Source organism: Muscardinus avellanarius (genome assembly GCF_963383645.1).
Source record: "Muscardinus avellanarius genome assembly, chromosome: 20".
NCBI classification, from domain to species: Eukaryota; Metazoa; Chordata; class Mammalia; order Rodentia; family Gliridae; genus Muscardinus; species Muscardinus avellanarius.
In genome coordinates, this window is record NC_137806.1 from 18,621,214 (window position 1) to 18,645,705 (window position 24,492).

Sequence of the window (24,492 nt, forward strand, 5' to 3'; positions counted from 1 at the left end):
CCTTTATCGACTGCTCTTGCCTGGCTGCATCCCACCCCTGACCCTGGCCCTGGGCTCTGATAACCCAGGCAGGGCCTGCTGGCTGCCCCCCACCCCCAGCTCCTTCCGCTGTCAGGCTTTCTCGTCGCCTATTCTGGGCCCCCCACCCAAACCATGGGAACCTGATTCCCCTGCCGGGATCTCCTGCACTGTGTGACAATTCTCCTCTTTAAAAGACAGATCAACAAAGGTATGAGCGGCTGTCTCCTCTTGGGAAATGAATGTATTTGTGTTCTAACAACGAAAAGAAATACTAGACATAATGCTTTGGATTCTATACTTAATTTTAAATGGGGAAATCTCAAAACTCTACAGCAAGACAATTAGAACAGTATTTTTGAACCAGTCGGCCTTCCAGCCTCCAAATCAATCCAAGTGGGGTGGACACATGCTTGCACGGCCTGGCCAGGGCTCCATCAGCCAGGGGGAGGCTCTGGTTCTGCTAGGAAAGCCGATCCCACCCCAGCCCCCTGGGGCACTGCTGGAATGTGTGGGGCTCAGATGTGTGGGAGTGTGGCCCAGGGTTATTTTTGCTTCCATTAACATTCTCTTCTGTATGTATTTAAACCTTAATCAAATGCATGTGTTTTTGTTTTATTTGCACTTAGTCCATCAAAGTGTCCCTTCTGATCTGAACCTTGCCGCAAGGCCGTTAGCTCTTCAGTGAAACACTCATTAATACCCCTGGGAAACAGGAAGTTGCATAGAGTCAAATATAAATAAATCCAGCTCTCAGGGGCTTCACCCCGGTGCAGGTCAGAAAGGAGGCAGCGACTTCTCAGTTGATCTGATCCACCGCCCCCTCTCCCTCTGAGTTGGAAGAGGCAATCCCCAGTCCCACGGCTCTCCACAGATAAGTGTTTGGAGAATGTGTCCATCTTTTGTTCAAAACTGTGACACGGTCAAGTGTGATTTTAGAAAGGAAAGAGATCCCATTGATTCGGCTAAATAATTGGGTATTGTTCCAGATTCATTCTGCAACCCCTTCCCCAACACTCTGAAACTAAGCATGCAGGCAGGAGGGAAGAAAGGGGAGAGAGAGAGTGAGTTGTAACCTGTGCCACCTCTCCAAAGGCACCGTGAGCCCCATCAAGTCTGCATCGTCCTTTCCCAGTGACTCCCCCGCTCCCGCCCTCCCTCTGACTCTCCAGCTACCTCACATATGGAATCAACTAGGAACAAAGCCCGATTGTTGTATATGTGGAATTTCCCACATCAACTCCATGGTTTCCTTGACTGTGTCTGCGTGCATGACGGTGCCCACGGCTCCAGCCCAGCCACCCCACACCCCAGCGCCCCTTTCCTCTGAGCATCTCTTTCCCGATTCAGTTTCTAGTAGCGTAAAACTCCTCCAGTTTCTTCCCTTCGAACCCTGCCCCCCATTTCCTATTAGACTTGTTTGAATAAACAGAACTTTCTTTTCCCTCGTTTTCAATAAACTATGCTCCAATCTATGAAGAATAAATAAAAGCTAGTTCCCAACGCATATAAATAATCTAAGACTAACGCCAAAGAAAAGTGTGGAGTTACTGCAAGGGAAGTAGCTGTCCCTTTCATACAACCCAGAATGGAGAGGAGCAGTGTAAGTAGAAATATGTTTAAAATAAGAGAATGAAAAGACCTCAAATCCTGGAAGCCCCTTGCTTGTTTTTCTTTAAAGTAATTATTTTTTTCTGCCAAGGAAATAAGCCAATGTAGGGAGGCATAGAGACATAGGCAATGTGTTTGTTACAGAAAAGTCAAAATTGTAGCCTGTTTATACCACCCATCCGAGAAGAGCGCCCAATCTGGCATTACAGCATTATTAAAAAGAACTGCAATTAGGACGGATGAATCCGAGCTTCTCCAGCCTCCTCAGCCCTGTAAAATCAAACACGACTCCCTCCTGCTTGCTGGCATGTGTAAAAAGACACGTTCTAAAACACAAACATTTACACGGGGAGGTGTCGAAGGCGAGTCTGCTCCGTGCGATGTGATTCATCTGGACTGTGGGATACAAACATTTTCCCCTTCTTCCCCGCACACTCTCTCTTTGTGGACTGCATTTACGTAATTAATCTTATGCATACACTTATTTTCTATGCACTGGAAAGCAGGAAGGAAAAAAAACAGATACACGTCCAACACTCAGTTGCCTGGGGATAATTTATGACTGTAAAGAGGCTCCCCCGAAGTCCCCGACGCGTTGTGTCACTAGCCTTCAAATGGTTTTCCTGTGTTCAGAAGAGAGCAGAATCAGAATGTCGGATTTCACATTAATCTCCGCTCCAGATGGGGATATTCCAAATAGTCCTTTTAAGGTGAGCATGTGACCTACTGTACAGCCGAGGGGCTTGGGAGTCACGTGTTGGGATGAATAATACGTCTGATAGAGCTTTGATGAGACAGCTGACCTGGTTACCATCTGCAGCCCCCGAGAAGCAAAGTTGACATTTCTGGATCACCCTCCTCAGAGGCGCCCACTCCCCAGTCAGCAGGCTCTGGGAGGCGCGGGGACAGCCAGACAGAAGCCGAAGGTGCCGCTTCCCATGAGCTGAAGTTGCAGAACTTGGGCTGTTTTCCTTTCTCCCCACCCCCCACCTCCTGACAAACCACATCTTGACTCATAAGGTCGAAAGAAAAACTCTTCCAGTTATTCGATATTTTGGGAAGCCTCCAGGAGATCATAACTTCGTTTCGAGGAAGCCTCCATCTCTCCCTTCACTGGGAACACACACACACACACACGCACACGCACACGCAACTGCACACCATGGTGGTTCAAGCTGCAGTAGCTCCGAATCGATCTCAAAGACTTTTACTGAAAATACCTTATGGATCGCTGAGACGGCGCAGCGTGGAGAGGGTAAGCAACGTGGCGGGCCATTTGTTTTTCTTTTACTGAGCAATTGCTCCAGAAGGAGGATGGGAGAGAGAGAGAGAGAGAGAGAGAGAGAGAGAGAGAGAGAGAGAGAGAGAGAGAGAGAGGTGGATTTTCATTGTATTACTCCAGTATTGCTCCAGTTACTTCTGTTTTCCTTCCTGGACCGTATATAGAAAGCTATGTCATCTACAATTTCTCTTTTATTTTCCTGATGTAAAATCGGAAGTAGGATGTTTTGCTGGCTGTGAATGTAATACAAGGGGAAAGTTTGAGGTGGGAACTGCCCCTCCCCGGACTGGATGTGAGAGAGAGAAGTTGGGGCCGCGGAACCTGGTTTCCTCGGTGTTTATTGAAACATTTTCGTGAGTGCAGCTGGGCTGCAAATTTCCTCTGCTGGTGACAGTGTCTGCAAACGAGGTGATGATGACATGGAGGAGCTTTCGAGGTTGAAATTATGCAGCCATTTGACGAAAAGCCCACATAGTGATCGTCTGTTGTTCTCTCAAATACAGTGCCTTCGTTTAGAATTTGCTTGTTTATAACATCATGAACTTTGGCTCAAATTACTCTGTTAATTTCTTGAAAGCATACTTACTTTACAGTAACCCTGGGCAGAGAGACCCCATAAAACAACAATAAGGGTTTGTTCTTCTCTGGAGTAGGGGGTGCAGCTTGGGGGACTGTGGTGATTGCAAAGCCGGCTGGGGTGGGCATGTTGGGCTCAAGCTAGGTAATAGCTCCTGTGCTCGCCTGGGGTGGGGTGGCTCCCCGGGGCCCCAAACCCCCACAGCTGGAGCCCTGGCAAGCCCTCTGTGGACTGCCAATGCCCTCTGGACATCCTAGGTCAGGTGTAGATCTAAGAAGGCAAATAGAAATGCAAAAAGTAAGGTAGGTAAGTAACCTGCCCAGCTGAGAAGTGGAAACAGACTATTCAAGTGACTTCTGTCATTGCTATGCTTACTACTTAAGGATTTGTAAATTTTAGGAATATCTAATTATAGGTTTAAACACCTGAGAAGTTGTCTAGAATATCCAGATAGGGTTGATTTCCTGGCTCTGGTGAGTTACTTTTTGCCATTTAAATAATAAAAATTCACTTCCTCTTTGAGTTATTTCTTGGCCTTTGTCTTGAGACATGGTTTTGTATTCAATATTAGGATCATCAACTACAATATATTTATGCCTACTGTATACCTTGTTTTATAAGTTACCTGTTATAGCAAAATTGAGAAATTCATCAGGTGTGACTTTAGGTTCTGGTACAAATTCTGTCCTATATTCTCAGTAAATTAAATTATGTAATATGGTCTTATTGAGCTATTTGTTTATGCCAGACTGTGGTGGCACACACCTGTAATCGCAGTACTCAAGAGGATGAGACAGGAGGATCACAGGCTCGAGGCCAGCCTCAGCAACTTAGCAAGACCATGTTTCAAAATAAAACATAAAATAGGCTGGGCATGGTGGTGCACACTCGTAATCCCCACGCTTGTGAGGCAGAGACAGGAGGACCGCGCAGGTTCGAAGCCAGCCTCGCTGGCTTAAGAGACCCTGTTTCCAAATAAAAAAATATAAAAATAGGTCTGGGAGTGTAGCCTGGAAGTAGTAGGGTTTCCAGGAACCCCAGTACCACCAAATAAATAAATAACATAACATAACATAACATAAAATAAATAAAGCTGGGGATGTAGCTCAGAGGTAGAATGACAGTGGGTTCAATCCCCAGCACCAGAGAGAGAAAGAGAGGGAAGGAGAGAGGGAGGGAGGGAGGGAAAAAGAGAGATATTTGTTCACAAATATTCAGATGGAAGCAGGAATTGTGCATCCTAGGGTTGTATGAAATGGCAGTATTGAAGAGACCATTACTCCATGTAGAAGCAACCATTACTCCATGTAGAAGCACAAAAATAAAACCATAATCACCTGGTAACCTTTACTTATACCATTAGGATCTCCAGAAGGAGGTTAGTAAGCAATTTATGCTTACCTAAATCCAGATGGATTCTGGGTCCCACTTGTTTTTCATTTTTTACCAGTTGAAGGCAAACTAACATGAGACTATAGCGTCACATACACCACAGCCCGCTGCTGGCTGTGTGTTTAGACAGTATTGTGTTCAAGACACACAGACCTACTTTGCGCCCTTGAGCACGGCCCGGGGACGGGGACCTTTGGAGCCAGGTCTGGATGCGCTGGGTCCTGGAGCACTGGCCATGCCCCTGAGCACAGCGCCTCACCCCTGCCACAAGACAGGTGAAACTAATTGGAATGCATGGTCACCTGTCAAGTCCAATTGAATGTCTTCTACCGTGGGTGGCTCTGTGACACTTTTCAGAATGAGAGTCATACATTTATATAAAAGAAGGGCAGGACAGGTGAGGAATGGCCTCTGCTGGTGTGTGCGGGGGAGGCGGGCAGACCCTAGGAGCAGTGCTCTCCCTGGGACTCCCTGAAATAAAAGCAACAACAGCTTTTTCAGTGACATCAGAAGCCTCAAGGCGACAGATGTTTGAGCTCGTTTCTACTGGCTCACGGGGTCTCGTGGAACGAGAACGCTGTACTCCAATGCACCTTATACCTGGTACCTCACTTTATCTTGCCGGTGGCTAAGGAGATGACAGGGCCCTTTCCCTTGTCCTGTATGAACAGGAGAACCAAGGCATGAAGGGCTTGAATCTTGTATCAGGGAATTCGGCCAGCCTAGGGCAAGAGGACCTGAGTCTCGGGACGTGGCATTGCCAATCCTACCATATTTCTTTACCTTTACTCCCTGGGGGCCATAGGGCATGGCTGTCTGGCCCTGACAAAAGGCTTATCACCAACCTCTTACCAGGACCTCACATGAGAGGGCCTGCCGAAGTCTGACCAAAGTCAGAGAAGAGGATTCCAATAGCACACCTTGATTTCCAGGATAGGGACACTCATGTGCCCCCAGATGACCAGGATTCAACGGTTGCTTCTTCTCTCTTTCAGCTGTTGAGTTGAAAGAAAGAAATCGCAACTTTTGAACAATCCTGCCTAAGACACTGCACAGACTGGTTACAGAAACTCACTCAGCCTGGGAGACCCAGCTGAGTTCTGGCTCTTATTTTTTCCAGACTATCAAGAACCCGTCACTGTGCTAGGCAAGGTGGAAAAAAAAATAGAAGATATAGGTGGTGTGCACACCTGTAATCCCAATACTTAGGAGGCTGAAATAGGCGGATCACCGATTTGAGGCCAGTCTCAGCAATTTAGTGAGATCCTGTTTCAAAACACAAGCTGAGCATAGTGGCACATGCTTGTAATCCCAGTATTTGGGAGGCTGAGACAGAAGGACCATGTTCATGGACAGCCTCAGCTACTCCTTAGTGAGGCCCTTTGCGATTCATTGAGACCCAGCTTCAAAATAAAGAAAAAAAAAATAGAGCTAGAGTGGGGAGCTCGGAAGTAAAATGTCCCTGGGCTCCATCCCCGGTACCGCAAAATAAAATAAAATAAAATAAAATAAAATAAAAATAAAATAAAAAATAGGTCTGGGAATGTAACTCAGAGGTAGAACACACCTGAGTTCAATCCCCAGTACAAAAAAGAAAAAGAGGAAAAAGAGGAGGAATAAATAAATAATTACTATTAATAAATTAATAAATAAAAAAGTACTGTATTTGGTGATTAAGCATACCAAGGCCAACATGGGATAATTACAAGTCAATATGACACAGGGTACGATAAAAGTAGAAATAATAAAGATAAGTTAGGCGCAGGCCAAAGCATCGGGAAGGATGGAGAGCGTGGGGTCTGGAGCGAGGCTGTCCCAAGAGCCAACAGCCTCACCGCCTCACTAGTTACAAATTGCACGACCTTGGCCACTGTCTCAGATTCACCTGCCCATTCATATCTGCCCCTTGAGGGTGGTTGTTAGGGTTTCACAGTGATGGATGCAGGACGTAATGCTGTGCCGGAACTGCCAGTCACAGAATGCAGTCAGTAATTAACAGGTGTATTTTTAAAGTGACCTTTTTTTATGTAGAAGAATACTTACCGTGTGTGTGTGTGTGTGTGTGTGTGTGTGTGTGTGTGTGTGTGTGTTTCCCTCACCAAGTGGCTGAGGCTAGCCTCGAATCTGCAATTCTTCTGTCTCAGCCTCCCAACTACTAGGATCACAGTAGATGTGTCCACTTCACCCAGCAGCTTGTGATTTCCATAACGGATAGCATTTTACACACTAAATGGGCACACTTCACTGTCTTGGGTGTTTCTCCTGATAAAGTCCAGCCACGCAGTACTTGGTGCCTCAGTGCCCCTTGGCATCCCAGTGTTACACAAGATGCACGGGAAGCCATGTATTTCACACTGGTTGTGCACAAATCCATGCACCAACCTACCGGAGCCCACAGACTTCCTTACGCTTTCTTCCTTACACAGTGTTTTTACTCCAATAGTCAAGTCAAGATGAACTTGATGAGCCCGGCGTGGTGGCGCACGCTCGTCATCCCAGCATGTGGGAGGCTGAGACAGGAGGATCATGGTTCGCAGATAGCCTCAGCTACTTAGTGAGACCCTCTGCAACTGAGTGAGACCCTGTTTCAAAATAAAGAATAAAAAAATAGGGCTGGCAGTGTAGCTCGGAGGTAGAATACCCCTGGGTTCCATCCCCGTAATGAAAAAAAAAAAAAAAAAAAGATGAACTTCATGGAAACTTAATAAATGAAAGAATAGAACATATAAATGAATTCTGAAAAGATAAAATATGGATATTTTTCTGGGAGTTTGCCTGGGGGCAAGGGAATGTTATTATTAACTCCTGTAACAATATTCTACAATAAGAAGAAACGGTGGGAAGTTGGAGATGACCTCATCGATCTAAAGCCTAATGTTAAGTGATGGAGCCCCCTCTGGGGACCACCTCGTAGGATTTTATGGTGTTGTTTTCAGTCAAAGCTGAATCTGCTGGGCTTCTGTCTGCATTCTCTGCTTTGGTCCGTCCTCAAGGAAACCAAGCCAGACTATTTCTTTACACGCTGAGATGTACCCTGTGAGGACTCTGGACTGTCCGCACAAGGACTGGCCACGCTGCGCATTTCATATTTCATCCTCTGATTTCCCAGCTGTAAGATCACCTCTTGAAGTGGGTACATAATTTCCTTCATTTATCAAGGATGCTTATCTCCCACTTAGGTTTCTCCTCTCTAACATCTACATCTACAGGGCGGACCCGGCATCTCTGTTCTCTTGATGGGCTCCACACACATCGAATCCAACTTGTCCAAAATGGAATCATCCCCTTCTATCTTCCTGCTTCTCCTCCAGCGCCAGCTGCCTAAATACAATCACATATCACTGATGCATGCTAAGAAATGCATAGCCAGGCAGACTGGTTGTTGTGTGAACATCGCAGAGTGTCCTTACACCAGCCTAGATGTATAGCCTACTATACTGTACTACACGCCTGGTCCATATGGGACCTAAAAATATGTATACAGTACAGCCTAGGGCCACGAGAAAGAAAATACTGCAGGATCAAGTCAACCACAGAAAAGTAATGCAGTCAAGAAAACTGATAAACATGAGATGTACGAGGCTGCTCCTAGCATAACCTGGCATACTGTTTTACAGTAAACTGTTTTTGTTTTTTATCTTTTTTTTTTTTTTTTGCAGTACTGGGGATTGAACCCAGGGGTGCTCTATCACAGATCTACACCCCAGCCCTTTTTATTTTATCTGACACAGGGTTTCAGCTGTGCCATGGTGGCACATGCCTATAATCCCAATACTTGGGAGGCTGAGACAGGAGGATCGCAGGTTCTAAGCCAGACTCAGCAACTTAAGGGGGGGGAGGGCTCTGAAACTTAGTGAGACCCTGTTTCAAAATAAAGAACAAAAGAGGACTGAGGATGTAGCTCATAAACAGAATGTCCCTGGGTTCTACTCCCAGGGACATTCCATGAAAGTGGAAAAGAGAGAGAGAGAGAGAGAGAGAGAGAGAGAGAGAGAGAGAAGAAGAAGAAGAAGAAGAAGAAGAAGAAGAAGAAGAAGGAGAAGGAGAAGGAGAAGGAGAAGGAGAAGGAGAAGGAGAAGGAGAAGGAGAAGGAGGAGAAGGAGAAGGAGAAAAAGAAAAGAGAGAGGAGAGAGACTCACTCAATTTCCAAGGCTACCCTTGAATTTGCCATCTTCCTGCCTCACCCTCCCAAGTACCTGAGATTAGAGGTATTCACCACCATATCTGGATATGAATGATATACTAACTTTTCTATTAAGCAGAAGGCTAATACTCTAAAATGAATCTAAAAGGGCAGTAAGTACATAAGCCGGTAGCAGTCATTTATTGTCATTCTCAAGTACGATGCGCTGCACAGGATTGCCGCACTCTACCTTTGCAGGCATGGCAGTGCAGTTGGCCTGTGGATACCGCATCTATACACGAGTCATCCATTGTGGATAGCATTACAATGGCCACATCACTGATAACAGGAATTTTTTTCTACTCCACTGTCATCTTACGGGATGTCGTGTGCATGGTCTGTTGGCAGAAACGTCATCACCTGTCACATGACTGTACCCAACTCAGAACCCGGGCATCTTCCCACCCCGCTCTTCCCACTGTCTCCGGAAGCTCTGACATGGCCCTCGTATCTTGCTGTTCTCCCCGTTCCTGCGTCTAGACCACCATCTTTCACCTGTGGGTCACCTCCTCGCAGCTGCCAGCCTTGTATCCCTTCAGCCCATGCCTGTGCATCGGCCACCGTTTCTAAAATATACAGGTGATCATAGCACTTGTCTACTGAAAGCCCTTCCGTGGTCCCCTGCCTTGGGATATGTACAAATGCCCCCACGTGCTCACAGGGACATTTGTAATCAGGACACTGCTGCGCTCCACGGCCTCGCCTCCTCCTCCCCAAGCCTTGCCCTGGGCGCACTGTGCTGCACAGGCTCATGGGTGTGTCTGCGCTTCCTCCTAACTATCCCACTCTTTCTTGCCCCAGGGACTTTGCACATGCTTTCATCTGCCTGACACTCTCCGCCTCCTTCCTCTACCCCCTTAATTTGCTATCCACATTTTTGTCAAGCTCCTTGAGGACAAGAAACATCTCTCAGTCCCTGACTCGCAGCAGGAGTGCGGCCAATCAGTAGATATGAGAGTGAATGAAATCTGAAGTTCTTTTCTCATTACCTTCCCTCAGTGAGAGGATTCCAGGAAGAGGAGCAGAATTCATACATATATAGGAATGGCCTCAATTCCCAAGCTAACTTACCACATCCCAAGCTAACGTAAGCCCCATCATGGCCAGTGGAAAATGCACTCACCCTTCCATGATAACACATCCTGAGAAACAAATGTTCGTCTCTTAGTTATTTTTTATCTCTAGGGTCATAGCCTATATCCTTAAGTGGAACAAGGTGTGAATAACCAACCAGACTCAAAATTATATGTCTCTGCACGGAGTTGTATAAATTTGATGATTTTATTGGAAAGAAAAACTGAAACAAGAAAGCATTCTCTTTTGCCACAATTTATTTGAATATTTTAGGTGAAAGGGTCTTTTTTCTCCTTGTCGTGGAAAGACTGGAATGGTGTGATATTTCTGGAGCAGTATTTTTAACACAGCATAAATTAAACCTCTTCGCACCCACATCATTCATGATTTGATGTGTTATTCCAGGTTGACGCACTGCCAGTCTATTATTTTGCAAACCATTACATTATCACAGCTGCTAAGCTGCATAACTTGGGCATTCGGAATACAACAGCGTCTCTATAGTGGAGTGCGTGGTGCTTACATTCTGAACGTATTCATGCAGGGAAGTGTGAGACATTACCAAAAACACATACAGCAGACGGCTTTTAGTGGATATTTATTACCATGAAAAGCAGACAGCCAAGAACTGTTCAGACAGATCAGGGTATTCACACATATTATTATCAACCCCCTCATCCTGCATACAGTTTTGTTCCGTCTATAAATACATGCCTCTCTGGAGGACAAGAACAGAGAGTCTCTGCTTTGGAGAAGGCTCTGAAGGTCACGTTCCCCCATGTTGGTTAGTCCTGTGCAATTTTAAATGACCTAAACTTGCACAGTCAATATTAATTTTATTTAACAGCAATGTATGTCGCATTAAACCAATGACTCCTCAGCTCCAGCAGAACGAGGTTGTATGTTGGCTCGGGTTGGGAACGACAGGCTTTCCTTACTGATTCCACTCCCAGGATTTTCATTTCTCAAGCTGGTGTTGAAATCAGGATGGGAAATCCCTGTTCAGACGGTCAGGACTCCCAGGAGCTGCCACATGCTGCTCCAAGGGGCGGATGTTGGGCTGAACGTGAACTGGGTGGCGGCCTCCTCTTTGGACTGCTCATCCCCAACTCTTTTCTTCTTTCGTCTCCCCATCGTGTCTTGAATCTATGCTGTCACTCACCTAAAGCAAAGCTTTCCAGTTTGGGCTGTGCACTGGAGAGGCTTGAGGGGCTTTGACACCTCCCGGTGCCCTGACCAGTGTATATGAGAATCTTTGCGGTATCAAAGCGGCCGTATTTAAATAACCCCAGGTGATTCTGCTGAGCAGCCAGCACTGAGAACACCTGTCTCAAGGTAACGTGATTGCTAGGACACATCACCTGGGCAAGGTCTGGCTTAAGAAAATTGGCTAGTCTCCGTGTTTTCTGGTGTCTTCACATGAAAGAAGAAGAAATGGCAGATTGCTTTGGATTTTTTTGGTCAGAAATGTCATTCTCAATAAGCGATAAAAGACGTTTAGGCTTCTTGAGAGTTGGGTTCATACTCCTAGATATCCAGTGCACCTAACTTTAGATAGTTACATCCAGCCTTCTGAAATCATAAAGCAGGACTTCCTTCTCGACTATTTACTATTAGAAACATTCAATACAGCCCCCGCCTCTTGGTCCTTTCCTCCAAAGAAGCATGGACACAGAGCCTTCCTATATATTTCAGTCCGCCATATTGCAGGTGTGCCCCCCAAACCAAGCCTGTGATCGTAGAACACTTTTTATAAGTGTTTTGAACACAGACGGCAGATAAATGGCTCTAGCACAGTGAATACTATCCACCTGTGTAATATAAGAGTTTCTTTGATCAGGTGGTTGAAACAATCCACTTTTATTTGTCATGATTCATCAATAAGCCTTTGAGAACAATATTAGCTTCTGTAGATAATACAATATAAAAATATGCCATGGATCTTTTTGTTCTCTAATCTGAGAGTGAAGAAGCCACATCCGTGGATATTTCAATGTACGTATTTATTTTGTTTTTTCTTACTAGTCAGTGCCTAACTACTTCAAAGGATTGCTTTTTTTAACTAGACCCCAGAGCCCAGAGCAGTACCTGGCACATGGTTAGGATAGACACATGCTTATTGAATGAATGTTAAATAGATAAATAGAAAGAATGCCTTCCTGATCATAAATTCAACCCTTTAATAAAACAAAACAGTCCTCCAAGGAATAGGATTGTAATGTGCCTGCCTTTCTGATGTAGATGGATACTCACTTCATCATCAGTCCTAACAAAGTGACTTATTTTAGGATGCTAGCTCTTCTTAGTAAAGAACCGGATCATCAAATAAACTTCTTGGAATCTTACTACACAGTCAAAACTTTGCAGGCATGAAGTCTTTTTCCTTCCCAATCAGACCCTGTATGGGGGTATTTTGAGATTTTTTCATAAATAAACCTTTCATCATTCTCCTGTATTGTTCTCTGACTTTTCTCAGTGCCAGAGTCACATGGACAGATTGCTTCCAAATGACCCCTCCAATATTTCTATTGAAACATTAATGAAAAAAGCCAAGAAGTCTTAGAAGTATATTAATTCCAGAAATGTGGTCCCAGGCCAACCAAATAAAATCAGCCCTAGAACACAGATATCCGTGGGAATGTGACACCGAGGACCCAACACCTTTCAGATTCCTGCTTAATACCTACTCGGTGCCGGACAGTGCTGCAGTCCCAGGAGCTATAGCAAAGCCTCTGCTTTTGTGGATAGTATGTTATGTAGAGATGAGGTCTCTAGGGAAAAAATAAAGCCGAGCAAGGGAGATGGAGTGCCTTTTTCTAAAAGGTGACCTCTCTCTTAAGATGATGTTCAAGGAGAGAGATATGGAGGAAATAAAGGAGCAAGCATGCAGAGCATCCCAGCAGAGGAGACAGCGAGCACACTGTGTGCAATGCAAGAGTGTGCTCGCATCAGGCATGGCGGCGCACACATGTGTTCCTAGTACTTGGGAGGCTGAGACCGGAGGATCACAGGTCTGTGGCCACCCTTAGCAATTTAGAGAGGCCCTCAGCAACTTAGTCCATTTCAAAATAAGAATTATAATAGGGCTGGGAGTATAGCTCAGCAGGAGAATGCCCCTGAGTTTAATCCCCAGTATCACAAAAAGGGGGCATGATTTTCTGTATTTGAGGGGACTCTGCTGGAGAATAGGAAGGGCAGGAGCTATTTGTGAGAAGAGTCAGAGAGGCATTAGGACCCAAGATGCCATAGGGTCGTGTGAACCATCATAAGGACTCTAGGTTTTACTGGTAAAGACATAAAAAGATCAGTGGTTTGGGGGATGGAAGATTCCATTAGCTAGCACCAATGACACTAGCTTATTGATAAAGAAATGAGGGTAGAGGCAGCGTGACTTATTAGGGTTAGTGCAATAATTTCAGTAAGCGAGGATGATGGTTGAGGCCAGGACAAAGCCCAGAGGGGTGAGAAGGAGTGGATTCTGGGTCTATCTGGAAAGGAGGGCAGCCAGGATTTGCTGATGGATTGGGTGTGGAGTGAGAGAGGAAGACGGGGTCAGGCCTGGCGCCCGGACATCTGCAGAGCAGGGTCCACACTGCTGGGAGCTGCTGGGGGAGGAGCCAGCTGGGGAGTCAAACGTAGGCAGGGGAGATTAAGAGTTCCGTTTCCCATACATTAAACTTGAGATAACGAGTAAAAATTCAAAGGGAGATCGTTGGTAGGATGTTTAAAGCTAAGATTTTCAGTGGCTCCACCATATGAACCGGCTATACCACTCCTGGGTATCTTTCCAAAGAGATTCGAATCAGAGAACTACAGTAGCATATGCATACCCGTGTTCATAGCAGCACAATTTGTAATAGCCAAAATATGGAACCAACCTAGGTCTCCATCAACAGATGAATGGTTTGCAAAATTATGGGAAATACACACAGTGGAATTCTACTCAGCTATAAAGAACAAAATCATGTCATTCACAACAAGATGGAAAGGCCTGGAGAACATTATGTTAAGTGAGATCAGCCAAGCACAGAAAGAGAAGGGACCTAAGTTCTCTCTAATATGCTCAAGCTACAGAGTATCAGGGGTGCCAGGGGCACTCCAGACAATGGAGGGGAAACCTCAGCAAAGCCGGAAAGGAGGGGGAGGGGAGGGAAAGGCTAAGTTAATTAATGGAAAAGCTACATTCAAATATGTGTATACACGTGAATATAACATTGTTAACCTGGACACTCAGCATTGGGAGGGAGGGAAAGGGGAAGGGGGCCGGAGGCCACCAAGTGCTGTGTGAATATACGCACTGTCAACACGATCCACATTATGATGTGACTATAGTGCGCCAAAAAGAAGCTAAGATTTTCATTTACGTGCAAGGTATGGATTGGAGACAGTGTGACTGTCCCAGGGTGTGCAGAGATGGCTGCTCAGGATGGTTTCAAAACCAAAACAGAGAGAGAGAGAGAGAGAGAGAGAGAGAGAGAGAGAGAAATGTGAAAGTCTGGGGTGTCAATCAGAGATAAGATGTCCTTTGGTTCAATCCCCAGTACCACACACACACACACACACACACACACACACACACACACACACCCAAAGGGAGGATGGAAGGAGAGAGACAGAGAAAACAGAGAAAGAAAAGTCAAAGACTGATTTCACTATCTTATGTTTGTCGCCTGCATCAAAAATGGGCATTCGCCGGGCGTGGTGGCGCACGCTTGTAATCCCCGCGCTTGGGAGGCAGAGACAGGAGGATTGCGCGGGTTCGAAGCCAGCCGCGCTGGCTTAAGAGACCCTGTTTCCAAATTTAAAAAATATAAAATAGGTCTGGGAGTGTATCCCAGAGGTAGAAGGGCTTCCAGGAACCCCAGTACCACACACACACACACACACACACACACACACACACACACACAAAGTGAGCATTCTGCCCCTAGGTCTTAGCTTTCCTAAGATCTATCTAAAGGAAATCTGTTTTGTTTTCTTTTATCTCTGAGAAAGTTTTTTCAGTGTCTCAATGTAATAAACCAGCTGAGTCCAGAATATATTTAGAAAGTATAATTTAGCATCCAGTCAGCCACCAAATGTCCAAAATGAGCAAGTCCTGATCTGAACTCTGGATTTGAGGATTTAGACCTATTCTGTAAAATAAAATGGATTTGAACTGGACTGAAAAAAAATAGGTCTTCAATTCAAGGGTCTGTTTCACTAGATCTTTAATGAAGTCTTTTCAGGAAAAAGGAAAATCTCACTATTATTTGCCAATTAGGCCAAAGAAAAGTAAAAGCCAACACAGTTCGCCATGTGGGTCTCCCATAGGAGGTTGTCTGCCTGGGGTCCCCCAGTCACGATATGCACACGTGGTTCCCTTTCCCCAGCCCTCTTCATTTTCCTTTTAGGTAAGAAGGTGCCTCTGGCACCTCAAATTAAAATCAGTGAAAGAGAAGACTGAAAGTGGGCAAGTAATGAGAGCCCTCCCCCATGCCGGGCAGTGTTGGTGAATTCATTCATTCAGTGCCCGGGCGGGTCCCTGGGTCCAGGTACCGATGGGCACAGCCCCAGGGCTCCAGTGAGCTCTTCCTCTGCAGGTGCAGAATGGCCTTGCTTTTGCACTGCTGGAGTGCATGGCTAGCTCCATTCATGCAGGCAGCAGTGCAGGTGCCGGGTACCAGTCACCCTTGAGAAGGGGCCGACCTGGAGTGCTGTTATGTTCTGAATGTTTGTGTCCCTCCAAAACTCATGTGTTAAAGTCCCAACACTCAAGGTGATGGCATTAAGAGGTGGGACCTTAGTCCTCACAGCTGGAATTAGTGCAAAAAATTTACATATATAAGCTTCTGAGAGCTGGGCCCTTCTACAGGAGAGGCTACCACAAGAAGGTGCTGTCTATGAGCCAGGAGGGAGCCCCACCCAGATACCAGATACCAGATACTGGATCTGCCTGTTGATAGGAGACTTTCCAGCCTCCAGTCTGTGGGAAATTAATTTCCCTTGTTTCTAAGTCACCCAGTTTATGGTATTTTTTCCATGATCACTAAAACAGGCTAAGACATAGCACTTGAAAGGGAGAGACAACTATCTCAAGCTTCTGGGTTCTGGTTTTTAATGAAAGGACATTTAAAAGAGAGGAGCTACTTTTTTTTTTTTTATCTTTTTCCTATGGTGAGCCGGGCATGATGGCAGAGCCTTGTAATCTCAGTACTTGGGAGGCTGAGACAGGAAGATCACAGGTTCACAGCCAGCCTTATCCACTAGTGAGGCCTTCTACAACTTAGCAAGGCCCTGTTTCAAACACACAAGGGCACTTGCTGAATTGAAATCAACAGTGTAGAATAACATACACCAGCCCGTTGGGTAACTGGGCTCCTGAGGCCCCAGTAGCCACAAGCAGAAGCCAACCTCCCGAGGCCCCATGTCAACCCATCAACGTGACCTCACGGGGACAATGCTGAGATCCTGTGGCATCTTTTTTCCAGACATAGAATCCATTTCAAGATTATTCTAACTGCCTGTTATTTCCAGTAGAGTCCCTGGGGACATATGTTCCTTGTTCTTTCCTGGATGGTATTGGACTAACAGGCCCCAAATTGAACAAAAATATCTTTGGGACTCTGTGACCTCCTTCTTCCTTCTGTCCAATGGCCTTAAGGTGGCACAGAGAAACCAGGAGAATGTGTCTTGCTCGGCCTGAGCCACGCAGGCACAGCTCTGCCTGTGGGACCTACCGATCAGAAATGGGCTATTTCTAGAAGTTTATTTCCACCCCCTATGGCACACTTTGGGCTTGGTCCATCAGCTTAACTTTTGGGGCTGTACCTGTATTTTCACTAGTCATTTCAGAAAATAGGACCCCATGCAGGCACTCTAAATGCACATGCTTACTGCAGTCAGGCAGGGTAAATAAACAGAGGACAATAAGGAAGGGAACACATTGCAAACCAAACCAGAAGTTCAGCAAGTGAGGAGGCAGCTGCCTCTGAGCTTTGCCACAGGGACACTGAGGCTGACGCTTCTGACCAGAAGGTCTTGGTGCACTTTCCTTATATTTAGAAAGATGTGAGTGTGTGTATGTGGGGTGTGTGGGTGTGTGTGGATGTGTGTGTGCACGCGCATGTGCGAGAGAGAGAGAGAGAGAGAGAGAGAGAGAGAGAGAGAGAGAGAGAGAGAGAGAGAGTTTGTTGGTACTGGGAGTTGAACCCAAGGCCATTCTACCTCTGAGCTAAACTCCCAGACTTTTTTCATTCTTTATTTTAAAACAAGGTCTCACTAAATTGTGGAGGGCCTCACTAAGTACCTGAGGCTGGCCTTGATATATATTCATTTTTATATGTTGGCAATAACTCCAACTTTTAGAAGAAAAGCAAGCTAGGTATGGTGGCCCACTTCTGTAACCCCAGTATTTGGGAGGCTGACACAGGAAGACCAAAGGTTTGAGGCCAGCCTTAGCAACTTAGCGAGACCCTGTTTCAAATTAAATAAAATAAAATAGGGCTGTGGTGGAACTCAAAGGCAGAAGACTCTGTGTTCAATTCCTCGTACAAAAGAAGGAAGGAAAGACGGATGGACGGACGGACGGAAGGAAAGGAGGGCGGGAGGGAGGAAGGAAGGAGACATGCTAAACAAAGCATGTTTGCAGGCTCCATTTGGCCATTGGATGCCAGTGTTTAACTTCCACAAGAAACATGAGTACTGTCCCACCCCAAACATCTCTATATTTTCTTTCCCCAATTTGGGATTTCATAAAAAGGAGACATCTCGATACCAAAAGCTAATCTTAGAATAGATCTCCAGGCTCAGCCGCTGGCATCATAAGGCTCCTGCTAAATCAGAATATTATTATTTTTTTAAAAACCCTATTTGACAGGTCCAATGCAAATTTTAAAATACATTTAAATAATTTGAATACATATCCTCCAGCTATAGTAAATAGGCAGAGTGTGCTGTCTCTTCTGAGAGCATAGTTTCATTGCCTAGCAAGAGAGCAAAGACTTAGGAGCCAACTGAACTTCAGTTTAGTTAATTGTCTGATAGGGCATCTTATCATCAGCCACATCCTTTTGTTTGGGGAAGATCTTCCCCTGTGTGTGCCAGTGGACCAAAAATAGAAAATAATTTCATCTAATAAAACAAGCACTCCACCACCAAGAGGTGTATTTTCCTGGTAACTCACATTTACAGAGCAACCGTGTGTGGTCTTACTTGAAACCACAAGACCCAAACCGACACTCTTTTTTATCAAGGTAGTTGACCAGTAACAGCTGAACTAAAACCTTTTCGTTCTGAATCATCTCTTTCATGCTAAATGGAGTAAAATTCTGGGGTTTCAGCCAAGTCCTTGAGCAAGAATTTGCACATATTTACAGCTCCTTTTCTGATTAAAACATTGGCTCTACATGTAGTAATTCTTCATCTTACCATGATGTCTAAGTGCAGGAGTGCTCCAGCTGGGCGAGACTGCAAGCCAGGCTTCTCAAATGTCCCTTCTAAATATCAGCTTTTGTCATACCCACAGCAGAGATTTAGCTCTTTAATTTTATCTAAGAGTATTCTCACTTCTGCCTCTTGCAGAAGAAGGCAACTGTGAAATGACCACCATCTAACCCTTAAACAAAAATTTCCTGGGCACATCTGACACCCAAGAGAAGCAGATCAGTGACCAAGTTGGCCATTAATTACTTTAACCCCATAAAACTATACCCTTACTAAATCAGACAAAAAAATATCTGTACACCTGGATGCTATTACCTCAACTCCCTGCTGAAATCATTTAATGGAGTTAAGATTTAGTTTATTTTTGTTGAGGGCTGATGGCTAGCATCCTTTCTTTTAGGTATAGAATGTGTTAGTCAGCTTTTCATCACCGTGACAAAATGCCTGAGAAAAATCAACTTAAAGGAAGAAAGGTTTATTTGGGCTCATGGTTCCAGAGGTTTGAGTCCGTGGTCTGCTGGCTCCATTCCTAAGTGTAGGCCTGTGGTGAGGCATGATCATGGTGGAGAAAGCGTGGTAGAGCAGAGCTTCTCACATCATGGTGGCCAAGAAGCAGAGGGAGAAAGAGGAAGGGGCTGGGGATAAAAATATAGTCTCCAAGGGTACACCCCGAAGGACCCACTGCTGCAGCTAGATGCCAGCTCCTTCCTCTAGTATCTACAAAGTCCATCAGCTATGAGTTCCTCCATGAATTAATGCACTGATGACATCAGAACTGCATGATCCAGTCCCTTCCCAAGAGCCCCACCTCTGCACGTAGCTGCACTGGGGACCAAGCCCTCAACACAGGAGCATTTGGTGCATGTTCCAGATCTAAACCATAACATGGAACAACCCATTCTGGGGTCAGCCAAGTGACCAGGTGGACATGGAGGTGAGTGGGCATCAAGAACAGAACATAAACCAAGGCAATGCACAGGTTTCCCCAAACCAGACTCACAGGCCAACACGTCATGAGTTGGAAAGTATTCGATGCAAGGTAGGAAGGAGGAAGAGTCTGGAGGATCCGTGGGGTACACTGGCACAGCTGCAGGGACTCCTGAGCACAGCCCGGCTGCCTGCGGGCAGGGAGGGCCAGGTAAGGGACCGCTTTGCTTGCAAAGCCAGCAGAGGCAACATCTAAAAAATGCTTCTGGAGCCTTTTTCAAAATGGCCATTGAAGAGCTTGTTCCTCGCGGCACTCAGCATCCCTTACATAAATCCCACCCTGTTAATTTCTTTGAGGAGATGATAAGAAGTACCTGATCCTATATATTGCCCTTTCTAACTTTGCAGCCATGAAACTCAAAGCTTAAGTTGGGGCCCAGGCTCAGCCGTTTGAGCATCCAGAGGCCTTTTTCACGTGTGCATCAAACTTTTAACTCACTTTTTTTTCTATTTTATATTATCCTTAATTTTCTATTTAGCCCTTTTGTTCAATGCACACGTACAGTCATGTGCTTCTATTTTGCACTCCTGCCAAGCAGTCCGAAATCCTACAGCTCACTCTTTTATATGTGTTAGTTTCTGTAAGAGAAACCACACACAATGGAAACACAGTCAACTGAGAGTAGAAAGTAGAACAACGCAGGCGCGTCCCCTTCTCTTGGCAGAACCCATTGTCCCAGCAGGTGTATCAAAAGTGCTCCCAGGTAAGCTGAGACATGGAAACGAGATGCTCGGAACAAGGCAGTTCTTTTTCCCAGAAGGGAACGAATTCATTTAGAATGGGAGCCCCTGGCAATGCAGAGCCTCTCCGTTCACCCATTGTGTGCTGGGGCACTTGGGGACATGGTGTACCTCTTAGCTGAAGGGGTTCTCTAGGGAGGCACAGATAGTGCACTACAGAGGGGTCCCTGGCAGAGATGGACAGGTGCACACTTTAATTCTGCATTGCCCTGCGTCATCCCCCACCTTCAACACAAGCTGAAAACCAGCATTCTGCAGAGACCTAACTCATGGGGACAAGGCCGGAAGAGACGCGTCTCCAGCCTTTTTGTTCCCACCAGGATGCTAGAAAGTCCCTTTCTGTCCTTTTCACTCTACACTTATTTTTTTCCCCTTTCCTTTTGAAATTTTACTGTCACCGTACACAACTGTCCACTATCAGATGCACAAATAACCATAGCTTCCTGGGAAAGATTAGCGGCTGCAGAACCTGGGCCCATGCCAAGAAGAGAAGAGAAGCCAAGAACATTTAGGAAAACCACAGCATTCAGATAGTAGTTTCGGGATCGATGCTCAGTGCTCTTGGGGCTGTCTGTCAAAGGCCCCCCACCAGAGCCTGGCCCCCATATTTCTTCCAGGAGAACTTGGAGTCCCATACACCTCCAGATATGTTGGCTTTCATTCTTGTTTAATTGTAAGAACCACCGTTACTGAAACCTAGTGTCTGACTCAGCTGTAAATGGAGAGAAAGAGGGCCCCAAAGGTGAGACATGAAGAGGCTTCCAAGGTGGGTTGGGCTTCCTCAGAGAGGAAAATGGGCCTATCCCCAGATTCTAGCCTTTGGTTTCTGAGAACCTGTGACCTTGAGGTATAAACTGTCCCTCTCCAACGGCTTGGCTACCTTGCCTGGATCTTGGGGCTCCTGGTGCCCAGTTAAGTGTCCAGGAAACAAGACTTGGCTCCGTGGCCGGCCAACGTGCAGGCCAGGCTGCTTGGCCAAGGACGGTCTTTGCGCGGGCTGTGTTCCACCCCGGAGCAAATCACCTGGGTCAACCGGAGTCAAGAAGCAAATATCATGTTAAGCATTTTCCTCCCGCCTTCCCAGCCCGCCCCAGACATGGCCCCTGGGAAGGGAAGGAAGGAAATGTACTGAGCGGATGCAGAGCCAGGCTGGGGCCCTTGGGAAGCAGAGGAAAGCGCCTCCCCCGGCTTTTCAGGACCTTCCTCTTCTCCCCACCTCCCCTGCAGGCTGCAGGCCAGGAATAAAGTCACATACAAAGACCTCGCCTGGCCAGACAAGAATGGAAGATATTTAAGGCGCTTTTCTTGTGAGCACACAGTGCTCTGGGTGGCTCTGCTCGCCTCTGACGAGCTCTGTGAGGCGGGCTTGCATTTAGATCCCACTGCACAGGAGAGGCAGATGGAGAACAGAGATTGAGTCATTTGCTCAGGGTTACACCACCGGCAGGGGCAGAAGCTGGGTTTGAATCCACCGGGAAGAGATCCAAGCTGCTGAGAAAGGGGGAGAGAACTGCCAGATTCAGCCAATGAAAATGTAAGATGCCCACTGACTTTTGAATTTCAGATAAACAAGAAAGAACTTTTTAGTATAAGTGTGTCCCAGGGTGTCTGTCTGAAATTCAAACGTGACTGGGTGTCCTATAATTTATGTAACAACACTAACTTTAAAGCCATGTCCAGTAATGTCGCCTGTTGGGTCTTCTTCTCACCTGAAGTCGGCTGTCTCTGCTTTCTTTGATTTCGTCTCCTACATGCATCCCTGGAAGTTTCTGAGCTCTACTTTTCCACATATTATTTTCTTTGTGTTTGTCTTTAGTTTTGATGCTTTTATTGGTGGAATATATATATATATATATATATATATATATATATATATATATATGTGTGTGTGTGTGTGTGTGTGTGTGTGTGTGTGTGTGTGTGTAATCTCCGTTGGTGCATTATGCATATGTTGGTAATTGTACATCACGGTGAAATTCAGTGATACATACATGCACACCTCACTTGGTGGATTTCCCTGCACATCCCACCGCTCCCCCTCCTTCCACGTGCATGTTAGTGAGATGGGTAGTGACACCTTCACACGTGGACAGAGCACTATCCCAACTGTTTCCCTCCTCTATCCTCCCTTTCCGCCTCCCCACCTCCCTCCCCCAGAACCCTTCCATTGTTCTGCAGGTTTCTCTCTTCATCAGCCATAAAGAAGAACAAAACTATGTCATTTGCAGGAAGATTGATGGAACTAGAGACTATGGTGCTGAAATCAGTCAGTCTCAGAGAGTCAAGGGTTGTATGTTTTCTCTAAAGGGTGAAAGCTAGAGAAGAAATAGGAAACAAAAAGGACTTCAGATAAATGTTTTGAGATTTCGCACGTGTGTGTGTGTGTGTGTGTGTGTGTAGGACGGTACTAGAGATTGAACCCAGGGGCATTCTGCCTTTGAGCTATACTCCCAGTCCTATTTTATTTTGAAATGGGTCTCTCTACATTGCTAAAAGCCTCCGTAAGTTGTTGATGCTGGCCTTGAACCCATGATCCTCCTGTCTCAACGGACTCCTAAGTACTGGGATTCCAGGTGTGCACCACCACACCACACTAAACCATATCATCTTTAAAATTCTTTGTTGCTGAAGGCTGTTGCTCGATGGCAGAGCACTTGCCTAGCATGTATAAGACCCTGGGCTCAATCCCAGCACCCTCCAAAAAAATTAGCTGTTGGTCATTAATATTGCTTGAGCGCTCATAATATGCCAGAGACTGTTTATTCAAAAGACTCTCTCCGCTGTGGCTTCCCTTCCCCAGGGCTTGGGATCCTTGCTGCCAGGTGCTATGGCTCTGGGCCACCCCCACATAGCAAAGACAGCTGGTGCAAAGAGGAGGAAGTGGGGTGGGAGGTGCCCCTGGGGGGCCGGGAGAATTGAATGCTTCTCAGATATCTTGTATGCTTCCAGTGGAAGATGTAGATACGATTTTCATAATTAGAATAAAAAAGTTATTGAAAAATCACTCTTCTAGGATACTATGCTAAGCAGTGCTCCTCCTGCCTCCTCTTCCTGAGTATCTTAGGGTTACAGGTGTGAACCACCATGCCTGGCTCAGCCTGCATGCTGCTGTCTGGGTCCAGAAGGACCCTCTGGTTCTTTCTCATCAGTAATTCAGAGACAGACAGACAGAAGCTAGGTAGAGGTATTGCTCTGTAAAATCTCTGTCTTTACCATAACTAGCTAGTAGGAAGACCAGGCAAGCTCAACAGCAACTATCCAACCTATTCAATGAGAAATAAAATCCCCAATGGCTCAGGGGGTCATAAGAAAGGAAGAGACTGGGCACATTGACATGTTCCTTTCTGAAATGCATTCCTTCCTTGGGTACTGTGGAAACTCATAAGTATAATCCACTCTGCAGTGATCTCTCCCTCCCTAACGCCTAAGGTCAAAGAGTTCACTGTGAGAAGCTCACAACTGCCAAATTTGGAAGTCCTGAACAATCCTGGGCCTTGAAAGTTCTGTACTTGCCGGGCGTGGTGGCGCATGCTTGTAATCCCCGCATTTGGGAGGCTGAGACAGGAGGATCACACAGGTTTGAAGCCAGCCTCAGCTACTTGGTGAGGCCCTCAGCAACTTAGCGAGATCCTGTCTCCAAATAAATATAAAATAGGGCTGGAGGTATAGCCCAGAGGTAGAAAGCCCCTGGGTTCCACCCCTAGTAACACCAAAAAATAAAACAATAAAAAAATAAAAAAATAAATTTTGTACTCTTTGCCTGACCAATAGGAGCTCTTCTGGGTTGTATAGACCTGAAGTCCTCTGCACAGATGAAGGCATATTATGGCCTCTAGATCTGAAGAAGATCAATTCATTTCCCTCTCTGTTTAATATCAATATTTAATAAGTAAGCCTGAAACACCTCCTTTGCCAACTGTCAGATCAGACTTTTTTTTATTATTGTAATCTATGCTACCAGCCGGGCATGGTGGCGCACACTTGTAATCTCAGCATTGGGGAGGCTGAGACCAGAGGATCATGGCTCGCGGATAGCCTCAGCTACTTAGTGAGGCCCTCTGCAACTCAGTGAGACCCAGCTTCAAAATAAAGAATAAAAAAAATAGGGTAGGCTGGGCGTGGTGGCGCACGCTTATAATCTCCGCTCTTGGGAGGCAGAGACAGGAGGATTGCGCAGGTTCAAAGCCAGCTGCGTGCACTGGC

At 45.9% G+C, this 24,492-nt stretch overlaps 1 protein-coding gene across 4 annotated transcripts in view; it reads left to right on the top strand.

Moving 5' to 3' along the window:
- FRMD4A (FERM domain containing 4A) overlaps positions 1-24,492 on the top strand; it is a gene marked incomplete at both ends in the record, with an annotated part of 621,402 nt that overhangs the window by 290,547 nt on the left and 306,363 nt on the right. For 2 of the 4 annotated variants that reach the window (XM_080717050.1, XM_080717051.1), the window contains one exon: positions 2,792-2,884. The exons of the other annotated variants lie outside the window; for them this stretch is intronic. In XM_080717050.1, coding sequence (XP_080573176.1) covers positions 2,792-2,884 — 93 coding nt within the window. Of the gene's footprint in view, positions 1-2,791; positions 2,885-24,492 lie in introns of those variants that run through there. 4 annotated transcript variants of the gene reach the window in all.